Source organism: Micropterus dolomieu, linkage group LG12 (assembly GCF_021292245.1).
Source record: "Micropterus dolomieu isolate WLL.071019.BEF.003 ecotype Adirondacks linkage group LG12, ASM2129224v1, whole genome shotgun sequence".
NCBI lineage: Eukaryota > Metazoa > Chordata > Actinopteri > Centrarchiformes > Centrarchidae > Micropterus > Micropterus dolomieu.
In genome coordinates, this window is record NC_060161.1 from 32,388,255 (window position 1) to 32,400,439 (window position 12,185).

The 12,185-nt window shown below is 40.2% G+C and overlaps 1 protein-coding gene across 1 annotated transcript in view; it reads right to left on the reverse strand.

The window, feature by feature from the left end:
- lratb.1 (lecithin retinol acyltransferase b, tandem duplicate 1) overlaps positions 1-11,129 on the reverse strand; it is a 32,992-nt gene extending 21,863 nt beyond the window's left edge. The window contains exons 1-9 of the mRNA XM_046064909.1: positions 10,798-11,129; positions 9,519-9,619; positions 8,332-8,401; positions 7,743-7,873; positions 7,514-7,602; positions 7,213-7,312; positions 5,885-5,928; positions 5,604-5,681; positions 5,007-5,203 (exon numbers count right to left, since the gene is read on the reverse strand). Of these exons, the coding sequence (XP_045920865.1) occupies positions 5,007-5,203; positions 5,604-5,681; positions 5,885-5,928; positions 7,213-7,312; positions 7,514-7,602; positions 7,743-7,873; positions 8,332-8,401; positions 9,519-9,619; positions 10,798-11,050 (1,063 nt within the window). The 5' untranslated portion in view covers positions 11,051-11,129. The remainder of the gene's footprint in view (positions 1-5,006; positions 5,204-5,603; positions 5,682-5,884; positions 5,929-7,212; positions 7,313-7,513; positions 7,603-7,742; positions 7,874-8,331; positions 8,402-9,518; positions 9,620-10,797) is intronic.
- Between the last annotated feature and the right edge of the window lie 1,056 nt (positions 11,130-12,185).

Here is a 12,185-nt window from a genome sequence, read left to right on the forward strand (position 1 = left end):
GTGGCGTCAAAAATCAACTCTTTGCCATGACACAGGAAGTTGTTGTAACTTCAGTGTACATGCTCACATCTGAACAAAACTTTACGTGCTTGATAACTGTCCCGCCCCGAATACATCTACAAGCCGATTCATTTATATTCGTAGCGCCACAAAGGGGACACAGGAAGTGACTTATAACACCTTCATTCAGCGTCCAAAGCGCGTAGCAAATTCACAGCCACAACGGCAGAGCTCCAGAATATGCATCACGGTCACCTCGCGCCCCGACGCGCTACACGTGCGAGGGCCCGCCCAACGCTGCTTGCAGCTTTAATTTAAGTTAAAGCGTTTCAACAACAAGCGGTATGAAAACTTTCCAGCTGTGTTTTCCTCTGCAGTTGTTGCTGCAGCGGTCTATAAAACTTTCTGTTGCCGGCCTCTGTCTGGCGCTCGCAATGATGATGCAGTGAAAAGTGACGATTCTCTCTGACCAAGCAGTAGTCTACTATGTTTTCAAGTCACATTTTAGTATCGCCTCAGCTCGCTTGGAACCTCGACGAAGGTGATACGAAAAAAAGTACAGGTACAACTTTTCCACAATGGAAAAACCAAACAAAGGCGATTCGAGTCGAGCTGGTACTGTTCAGGGAAGAGTTTGCTCCTAATCTCAGCTCGTTACCTGTATAAAAGATACCTGGGAGGCAGAAGTCTTTCTGATTGAGAGGGCGTCAAATTTATTTCACTCATTAAAATGACAATCAATTTATAAAAACGTTTGACATGCGTTTTTCTGGATTTTTTTGTTGTTATTCCTTCTCTCATTGTTCAAATAAACCTACCTTTAAATTTATAGACTGATCATTTCTTTGTCAGTGGTTAAATGCATTAAATCAGCAGGGGATCAAATAATTATTTCCCCTCACTGTGCATCAACAGTTTTCCCTCAAAGTGCGACTTTCCTCACTTGATAAAACTATCTTTTAAATTGTAATTCAGAATACAATTAAAACGGTATTAGTTGTCTCTCGCTGTCACTGCCGTACATTTTTTAAATAACGTCCCATGGTGGTCTACTTCAAGAGGAAGGACCTCTCTATTGCTCAACATGGATTGTCCTAGAATAAAAGTGAAAAAAACAAATGCTTGTGACGATTGTTCTTTAAAGAACACGACATTTAATATGGATATTTACACTTTCAGCCACTTGAGTGTGTTCACTGCAATGGCCTGCTGACCACACATAATACACATTAGATGGTCAAAGATGCTTCCTGCTAAAATGTTGGTCAATACTTTTTATAATCATTACACCAGAGGAACTAACTATGTGACTGCTGTGTCAACTTTCAATATGCAAAAAAAGTGGAAGATGTTTTTGACTTGAACCGGACTACAGACTTGCCTGTGGGTTCATTTTCAGTTCATGTCCCCGGCTCCCTCGTGTTACAAAATAAACTACAGGGGTCATGAAGTGGACAAACAAGGCTGGGGAGTTCAGCTGAGGCTCAATTAGACTGAAATATTTACATATTTAGCGACAGCAGCAGCCAAAGGTTCGCACTCCCTTTTGAAATGGGACATTGTTGATCCAGGACTCCCACATTGTAACATCACAGTCTGCTGCAGATCAGACGAAATCTGCTTCAACACAGGCTGAGAGTTCACTCGAGGTCTCACGGAAAACTGAATTACTTGTGATTTTACCAGCCACCGTCTTCACTGAATATTACCCAACGCCTCGTCTTTAATTGATGAAACTAAACTTCCAATAGAAACACCACCAATCTGCATGTGAGTTGCTCTACAGCATAGTCTTTCGAAGCCCCCCCAGCTAGTTTTCTTGCTTAGTTTCACTAAATTCCTGGATACCTATGGATCATCATAATGTTATTTGATCCCAAAGACTTAACAAATGAGCCAAGATGGCCTAAAACTGTTTGACAGACAATATCTCACCTCTCATTTTGGTAAATATTTGATTATATCTTTGTACAGCTTGTATCACTTAGGGGTGTGCTCACTTTTAGACATTAATGGCTGTCTGATGTGTTATTTTGAGGGGACAGCAATATTTCCACTGTATTACAAGCTGTACACTCACTACTTTACACTGTAGCAAAGTGTAAAGTGTAAATTTCTTCAGTGTTGTTACATGAAAAGATATAATTAAATATCTACAAAAATGTGTGTACACATATATACTCTAATATACTATTTAAGGTTTTACATTACTCTCAGTTTATACACACAGAAAACAAGCATAAATTATGTAAAATTATTACGTAGGAGGAAGGTGGATGTTAAATATACAGTATGAACAATATGAACAACCAACTGCTAGTAAGAAGTAAATAGGGGTGGTGATGGCGCAGTGGACACTGTGTGTCTGGAGTCAGCTGTTCATCAGAGTGAGGGCCTGTGGGTAGAAACTATTCCTGCGTCTGTTTGTTTTGGCGTCCAGTGCTCTGTAGTGCCTACCAGAGGGGAGGAGCTGGAACAGATTGTGTCCAGGTGACTTCAGACCAAGGTTATTATAGTTTATAGTTATTATAGGATTTTTCATTAGGTTTTATTTTCATTTTCTTTTGACTTTTTGTTTTCAATTTCAGTTTAGTTTTTAACGTGCGTTTGCTAGTTTAGTTTTTGAAAAGGCTTAGTTTTAGTTTTTATTAGTTTCTTTAGCCAAGCTCAGTTGAGTTTAGTTCAGTCCAGTTTAGTTTTTTCACCAAACATTAAAATACAAGTATAATCATTAGAAATAATGCAGATTTGTGAAAAGGGACACCTTTTCTCAGCTGTCTGAAGCTTGTACATGTACATGTAAATCTACTACCCAGTGGTCCCAAGAAATTCATTACATCAGTCTCTAGCTCTATCATTCTTGGTTAAATAGGTAAAATACAATAAATGGAGGTGAAATACAATTGATGGACAGGTAACGAAATTGGAAGGCAAATATGACTGGAAAACAGTTATATTAAAATCTAAACATTTATTAATCAAAAACTAGGTATTAATACAATGTGAAGCACAAAGAGATATCAATGAGCCCATAAAACAAACACACACTATCTGATGTGCAGTAAATATAATGACCAACACAAACGTTAACCCAGCACAATGGTGAGCTCACAGTCAATGTACTAGGGACAAGTTTATCTCACATGCAAGATGAGCTCTAAGCCAGAACATCAGAACAAGGAAAAGAAAACCAGCAAGACAGTGACTCACTACCTGCAACCCAAACTAAACACAACTCTGTACAGCTGTTGCACTCATTTTATTGTGTACACACGTTTGTATAAAAGATAATAGAAAACATATTCAAATCCCACCAACCACGCAGCCGATCCCTACCTGGGTCTCGCCGGCTAATTTAGTTAACCCCTAACGTTACATGGGGTCTCCCGTTGGCCAGACCAACTGCCCCACAACGTCAGTTCCCTCGACTTCATATCCACTCAAAATGTAGGCCGCGGGGGGGGGGGGGGCTGGAGCCAATCCCAGCTGACATCTGATGATCTCGCAAATTTCTTTCTGTATATGAATGTTCAGCAGAGAGCTCGAGTGCTGCAGGAATATAAAAACAGCGCTGATGGGACATTTATAGCCTCAGTGAAAAGGTTCCTATTAATGGATTCTGTAAGTCCAATATTTGTCTTACTTCTATCTGGGGGGACGCTTTTGGAAGTACAGTTCCCATGATGCTTCCTGCTGAGGAATGTAAGCAGGAAGTATAATGATGCCGAGTCGGATTGAGTCAAGCTGTGGGCTTCGACTTGAGCCCTTTTTTAAGCAAATCTATTTGTTGACATTTTGGCTAATTAGCACCATTAACAGTATGCTGACTAGCAGTGCACCCATAGCTGCAAAAACAGCTATCACTGGGTTATTTATATGTACAGAATATTCTCTTCCATTACTACCCAGAATAATGCACATGTATATATCCGCAACGTTGTTCTTCCATTCCACATTTATATATTTCTACATTTATTTATGTTGACTGTATGTTTGTCTACGTTTAGCACCTTATCACCACAGCAAATTCCTCGTATGTGTAAAACACCACTTGGCAATAAAGCCCCTTCTGATTCTGATTGTGGCTACTTTAATGCTGAAGAAAACCCAAAAAAACCAGTTGATTCTCAGGCAAGTTCTGCAGTAAAGGAGCCTTTTTTGATAACTTTTGATGATCGCTTGATGATGGCTGCTGAAGTTAGAAACATTAGAAAGTTATTTTGGGTAACGTACCAACTAGTCTGCCTCCATGGAAGATTTTGTATGTATTTTGCAGAGTGAAAGGTATTTATTGTTAAATTAATACTTACTTAGATTTAACTACAGAGCAGGTGTAAACTCTCTCAGCTGGCTGTTCCTGTAGATCACATTCAACCTATTTTCATGATATATTGTAGCATGAAGAGTTTCTGTTATGGGTTGAATTCATGTGAAATATTCAGGATTTTCTCCACATCATCTGAAATGTAAACAACACACATCACTTGGACTACTATTCAAACAGAGCGTGTGAGTGTAATCACAAAACTCTGCGAGTGGTGATACCAAACCTCTACCAACTGAGCTACACAGCAAATAAATAAAAAACACTGATTTAATTACCAAAAATGGGACAAAAAAAAAGACTTTCTTATCAGTGAGGGAGGGTTCAGTAGGGGATCAGGGGAAGGTTTATATGTGGGTTAGATTCTGCTGAAGAGATCTAGACGGGTTCAATCAGGGCTGATGGATATGTGTTTAATTTAAAAAAAGGGAAACTAAAGCACTGATAGCTGAGTTTATAAGAGTTTATTGGAGGTTCAGAGGACGGTGAAGGTTCAGTCAGGGGGCGTAACAAAGTTTGTTTCAAAGTTTGTAAGGTTGCCAGATGAATGTTTAAGGGTTATGAAAACAGTGGACAGTTCAGCCTGCGGTCACGTCCTCAACAATGACTCGTGTGTGTGTGTGTGTGTGTGTGTGAGAGAGTGTGTGTGTGTGTGCGTGTTGTGTGTGTGTGTGCGCAGTACCTGGTACTTCCTGAATGAGCACCTGGCTGAAGTCACAGGTGACGTCAGGCAGCAGGTATCGTCGCGGGTCGCCGATCTCGTACACCAGCTGCTCCGCCACCGTGCCGAAGGAGACGAGGCCGCCGGTCTCAGGCGGTTTGGAGAGGACAAAGGAGCCGTCGCCGGAGCACTCCACCACCGGGAAGCCCATGTTGTCCCTGAGACCAGAACAGAGTTCATCTCAGTTTTCTATCAGACATTTGGTTTGTCAATGAAACTTCTTACGGGACTTCCACCTGTAACCTGTCTGTGAAAGCTGTCAGTCACTGAACAACTGGACCAGGACCCTCCTATTCAGGTGGACTGTCTGACCTGTTCAGATGGTCTGATGATTTATCAAAACTGCTGGTCAGAACAAAGACCTACAGGATCGTAGGAAACGTAACCTTACACTGTGTGTTTTTCCAGCACACAAAAGTTTAGCTTCGATTCAAAATTTCTGAGTTATTTTCCTTCTGTTGAGTTTGTGTTGGAATTTGGACCTGGAAGCGGACAAATCAGTTTCCCCAGACATTTGCAGACATGTTTAGGTGTGTGTGTATAAACTCTGAGTCGTACCAGTCAGGAACTTTGTGCCAGTCGGTGAAGATTCCTCCTGTACTCTGAGCGCCACACTCAATGAGGTGCCCTGCAAGACTGACACACACATACATATTAATTACAGCGTTATTTCTTTGAGGTTTTAGCATTTGTTTCATTCTTCTGATTTTGTTCATCTATAATGGTTTGTTTACTTGATTGCAGAGGGTGTCGAATGCTGTGAAGCCTCTTAATGAGTGTGATTGGCACGTTTCTGTGTGTGTGTGTGTGTGTGTGTGTGTGCGCGCGCACACGTGTACCTCCCAGCTGCCAGCAGGTCATAGTCATTCCTCTCCCATCCAAACTGCAACGAATAAAAATCCCACACAGAAGTTATATTCCTTAAAAAGAAAATTCCCCCCCAAAAAATGATTCACCAGGGGTCTCATTTATAAACGGTGCGTACGTACAAAATAGGGCTGGAAACGTGTGTACGCCACTTCCCCAGCAAAGTATTACCTCTAAGTATTGTAGGCTTAAAGCCTTTCGAAATAATCAAACACTCGTTTGATTGATTTTCCCTGAAGTGCGCAAACCCCCCCCCCATAATTTCAGATAATTGGCGGCGCTCAAAAAGAACCATGAGTGAGGATAATAAACACAAACGGAGATTCTGTTTCTGCAAAGGAACGCCTCAACTATGGTGGACAGGAATCATATTAATTACTTGCATGCAGCGCAATTTATTCCCATAAATAAGGTGAACAGGAGGACAAAATTATTTCAATTGATGCCGTTTTCAGTGCGTCAGTCGAGTAAATATGAGAGCAGAGTTTCATGTATTGATATCACATGTTTGTTGCCTTATCGGGCCAAACGCCGTGCGCCAGCGTGTGGATGTGATGCGCTGCTTGAAAAACACGATATGGAAAAATAAATAAATCTTATTGTCATTTACAACAAGTCACAGTCATATTTCTTTTAACTCGTTGCCGTGTTGTTAAGTGAGTGGACTGTTTGTGTAGCCTAAATAAATGTTTAAACACAAGTGAGGGGCGTTTCACTGACCATTTATAGGCAACTATGGGCGTTTAGAGGTTCGGACATGGCGCTCCCTCACATGCGCCACATTTCAACTTGATTGTGATTTATAAAGGAAACTTGCTTACAAGTGTGCGTGCGCACGGTTTTATAAGTCTGAATATTTTTTGGCGTACGCCATTCTTGGCTTTTGGGTGCACGTACACTTTTAGTGAGGTTTCTACGTCTTTTAAATGAGACCCCTGTTTATTTGAATCCAGAGTTTCTGCAGGGGTCAGCAGGTTAAAAATAAGACCATTTTAATGTAAAGTCGAAAACAATTTAACACGTGTTTCACAATCATACCAGCCAAAATACAACAGTATGTTGGAAAACCACTCTGACCGAAACACATGGAGGGACTGAATGATACTCTGTCACAAAAACAATCCCACTTTTAGTTTTGAGGTGTTTAAAGGCTCCTGACAGCCGGCAGTCACATGCAGAAATCTTTACAACGAACATTACTGCCTCCAGCAGCCAAGAGACAAGAGTTAAGAGTTATGTAGCTTAAACTGGGATAAAAGGTCAGAGCATTAAGAGACACACACGTTTCTATCAAACATACGGTGTGCATGAGCGGGCCCAGAGTCACGGCGCTGTCCACACAGCGTCCAGTCACCACGATGTCTGCCCCGAGATCTAGACAGCGGCGGATAGGAACAGCCCTGAACACACAGAGAGAGAGAGACATGCACCTTTTAGTTTCACTTGATGTCGTTGAACTGAGGTAAATATTTCAGTTTGGGAGATAAGTTTTAGGCTTTTTTTTAATCCAAAAGTTAAATTCACTTCAGAGTTTCTGTTTCGTGACACCTGAGTTTAATTTTGAATAAAGCGAACATTAAAGAGTGTCGGTGTGTTGGTACCCGAGGTAAGCGTTCATGCTGTGCAGCGTTTTAGGTAACTGTTGTCTGCTGCCGTCATCCACCGTCCGGACCTCAGAGAGGCTGCTCCTCTGGGAGGAGGTTGAGACGAGAGGAAATGAAAGGGGAGGAGTGGAGATGGGGGGTAGGAGCGAGAGAAGAGGCGAGGAGAGGATTAATATAATAAAAAGATAATAATGATGATGTAATGGCGTCATAACAAAGGCCTTACGTGGGGCATGAGGTCATCGCCGGTCACGACGGCGACTTTGAGATGAAGGCCAGCCTTGTTGATGACTTCCTGTATGGCCGCAGCACAGGCCAGAGGGTTCACGCCTCCTGCGTTACTGACGACACGAATACCTGCGGGGAGCAGAGGCACTGACTCATTTACATTGTGAAGGAAAAGAGGCTGCAGATTCATTTAACCAATCAAACATTTAAAAATGTGAATTAAAACCACTATAAAATAAGAATAAAACAGGATTAAATAAAATAATTATATAAGTAAGAATGAAATTAAATAAAATCTCAGTTAAAGGTCCAGAATATAAGTAATAAATAATGGAAAACTGGATTTAAATCCAATAACATAAACTAAATCTAGAAATAGAAAACACTGAAGTAGTGTGTGTTTTAGGAAAAGATTTAAAAGATCACGCCGACTCTGGATCAGATAAAAGACTTCAAGTATCTCATACTACGAATAAATAGACAGAATTAACCAATAAGATCCGAGTGTGAAGAGACTTAAACTCGACTGGATGCTCAAACCAGCAGAGGGCAGAATCCGTCCTGTGGTTTCTGTTTAGTTCACTCACCCTTCCTGTGGATGTCGTTGATGAACGGAGCGAGAGCGACCTGGACGAAGTCTGGAGTGTAGCCCAGATTCTACAAGAGGACAGGGACATAACCATCATCTGCTGGGAGTCATTATAGAGGAGGCAGAACGCAAACGTTCAATAAATGTTTGATTTAACTCAGTTGAATCACGAACGAATCAGCACTTATATTAGCACTATTAAGTTCCTTATTTTGTTGAGGAAGAGGGACTGAAAAAGGATTTTACTTAATTTTACTCATCCATATTTGTTGAAAAAGGATTTTATTATAAGTGATCCTTCGTTGGGCATCAAGAGTTTGTTGTGACCATAAAGAAAAAACACAATTAACCATCTGGTTTCTTCAACTTTCACGCAGGAACAAAAATCATCCTTTAAACTTATTATTAAAATTGTGATTTGACATAAAATTTTGGCCATATCGCCCAGCTCTACCACAGAAGCGGACAATAAGCTTGTAATGACTTTATTTGATGTCGTCTTAAGGTGAAACCACAGAACCCGAATCATACCTAAAAACTGCAGATACTTTGTTTAAGGAATTAACTTTAGTTTGATTATTATTTAGATTATAGGAATCAGTTTTCAATCCGTCAAAAAATTATTAATATTTATATTAAAATCAACATAATATATTTATTTACAGTTTAATACAGTCAAGTATTGAAGAAAACTCACTAGAGTCAAAACATTGGTCTTGTTTCACTGCTTTAGTGCATCGCCGCCTCCCACTGGTGCCGTGTCGCCATCGCACACAGCCAAGGAAAGATACTATGTCTTAAACTGCAAATTTAAACATCTGTTTACACATTTCTATGGCAGAATATTTATTTATATAATAAATAAAAAGGTTCTAACTCCATTTTGACCAAATGTGTAGGTACTGTGTTTTCCTCTTGTAGGGCAGCAGGTCTCAGGTCAGTTACACATGTCGATGCACACAACCCGTTCAGGGAGTAAAGGCAATATGAAACTTTACGGACTTTCAAGACTTCCGAAATGATAAAAGATTAAACTAGACTACACTTGGTGACTACTGAACAATGGTCCGTGCCTCAGTTACCATAACATGCAAAACTGCCTCCACACCAGCAGCACGCGTGTTATTATTAGGCGTGCAAGACGAAATAACTTGGTGTGTAAAGACATAAAGATGTGCGACTCACAGGCGTCTTGGCCTTGGCGGCGGTGAGCAGAGACATGGTGATCTCACTCAGGTAGTCAAACACCAGGAAGTCCAAATTCCCACTGTAGATCAACTGAGGCACTGAAAACACAGAGAGAAAGATTCATGCACGCGAACACAGTCATTTTCAGCCTTTACACACTGAACAAGAGGAGATTAAAACACTTGTTCATTTCTGTGTTTGATTGTTTCATTTTTTAATGTAGCTTTTGTAAATCACTCACACTTTGTGGATATTTGAACCCCAAGAAGTGTCAAAGACATGGTTTCACTTTTTTAAATATATTTTTCGTAGGGTCCAACTTTGTCGTTCTCATGTTGTTATAAAAGCCTGATTACTGTTACATACGTGGCAGAAGTCAAAGGGAGCATTCAGACCAGGAAAGTTCACTTGCTTTGGTCCGGACTAAATACATCGTTGTTTTTTTGTTTTGTTTGGTCATCCATTTATTGGACAGAAAGTCTGGAGCAGGACGCTTTTGATTCACAAACCGAGCTAGACATGCTGACAGCAAAAAGCTCTGCCCGTCTGTCCTATGAGGTAGTTATCAGTGCAATTACAGACACAATCTGCACTGTTACCATGACTACGAGAGCCTGCTGACTCCAAAAAAGACACAGGGCTTTCTGCAGTTGGGTCAGATCGAGGTCCGGGTAAATGTACCCGAGCTAAGTACTGGACTACTTGGGGTACTTACTACATTTTCTAATCTCTACTTCTACTCCATCACATTTCAGAGGGAAATATTGCGCTTTTTTCATTCCACTGCATTTATCGGATTAACTTTTAGTTACTTTGTAGTTTAATAAAAGTTTTTATGCGTGTCATTTTATTTCAGAAAAGTTGTTGAACCACGCTTGAGACAGTCACACCACCACCGTTTTTACAACAACTGGTCCTTGTAAAACAAATAAAGCTTTAACTGTTAACTTTAAATCATGACAAAATCATTTTTATTCATTTTACATGTAATGTAGCATTGTAATTGCCATGTCATGTCAAAAAAGATGTACAATATGTGTACTGGCAGTGAGATTTTGGGCAAAGTAAAGTTTCTGATGCAGAAGTTTTATTTGTAAAGTACAAGCTCTGAATACTTAACAGTAGGAAAACAGCAGCGTTTATCCTGCGAGTGTAAGTGAAATATATTTGAACAGGAGTCATGAAGTCACCAGAGGTGGAAAAGTGTCTCCTGTGTGGAAACACAGACTGAACACCTGTGCACAGGTGTGTTTTTAGCATGATGAAGCTAACTCACCTGCGGTGGCTGTGTCCCCCCAGAACCCGGAGGCGCAGCCGACCCGGACCGGTTTCGTGCTGGCAGAACTCGTGTAACCCCTGCGGCTGGTTTTGTGTTGATGTAATATGCTGGAGGACAACTTAGCAGGCGAGCTGGAGTGCAAAAACCTGAAGTTTAAAAACAAAGTGCGGCAGGCGTCTGGGCTTCTGCCGCGCGACGACCGCCTGAAGGCTGAAGGCGCGTGGCGGAGTAAATGTGGAAAACTGGACATTGTAAAAGTATTTACAAATAGAGAAGAGAGGAGAGGAGAGGAAAGGAGAGGGGTGAAACTACTCTGTCAAGTTCAAGGTGCACAGGTCCATCCATAAAAACAGTCCGACGGGAAACACGTCACAGCAAAGGGGTTCAGTCCATCCGGGTTTTCATAGAGAGTACTTTCCTGTAAGTACTGTAAAAAGTACTGCATAGAAAATATTACTTATGTAACGGTACGTAGGTATAATCAGGAAAATGTACTTCAAGTATTTAAAATAAAAGTACTCAAAGCAGAAAAATACTATTCTGTCATTAGATTAGGAGGTGTTCAGATGATTTAGTAAAAGTAGAATATATTCTTATTAAAAGTATTAAAATTAAGCAACTCAAAGATTTAAAATGGCCCCTGTGACTGTTATAGCCTACTATTATTATATCATTATTATATCATTAATCATGCATTAATGTAAAAGCAGGAATTCACTGCTGTAGTTGTTGAGCTGGTGCTCATCTTAATCTGTTTTGTATCAGACTGCAGCTAATGATTGTTTCCATTATGTATTCATCTGCTGACTATTGTCTCCATTAATCGACTGATTGTTTAGTTTGTAAAACAACAATTTTGAAAATAGTGAGAAATGCCGTCGCAGTAACCCAGAACTCAAAGTGACACCTTCACAATGCCGCATCCAACCAACAGTCCAAACCTCAACGTTATTAACAGACAATGAAGTTATTACAATCATGAAAAGGAAAAGCAGCAAATCTGCAGATGTGAGGAGCTGAAACCAACAAATGTTTCACATGAAAAATTACTTCATCAATTCATCAAAATACTTGCTAATTAGTCAATAATAATAATCATCATAATCTTTATTTATAGAGCACTTTTCACCATGAGACCATGTTAAACAGTGCTTTCACAAGTGCAAAGACAATAAAACACATAAACATATAGCAAGATACATGACAGAAGTAAGAAAACACTTAATAATTAAAAAGTTAGAAGGATCAGTCAGTCAGTCAGTCAACAAATCAACTCATCTGTACTGCAAAATATCTGATTTGTATAAATAGTAACTAAAGCTGTCAGACAAATGTAGTGCCGCAAACCTCAACTTTTTACTTTGGTACAGTACTTTTTTGTTTGA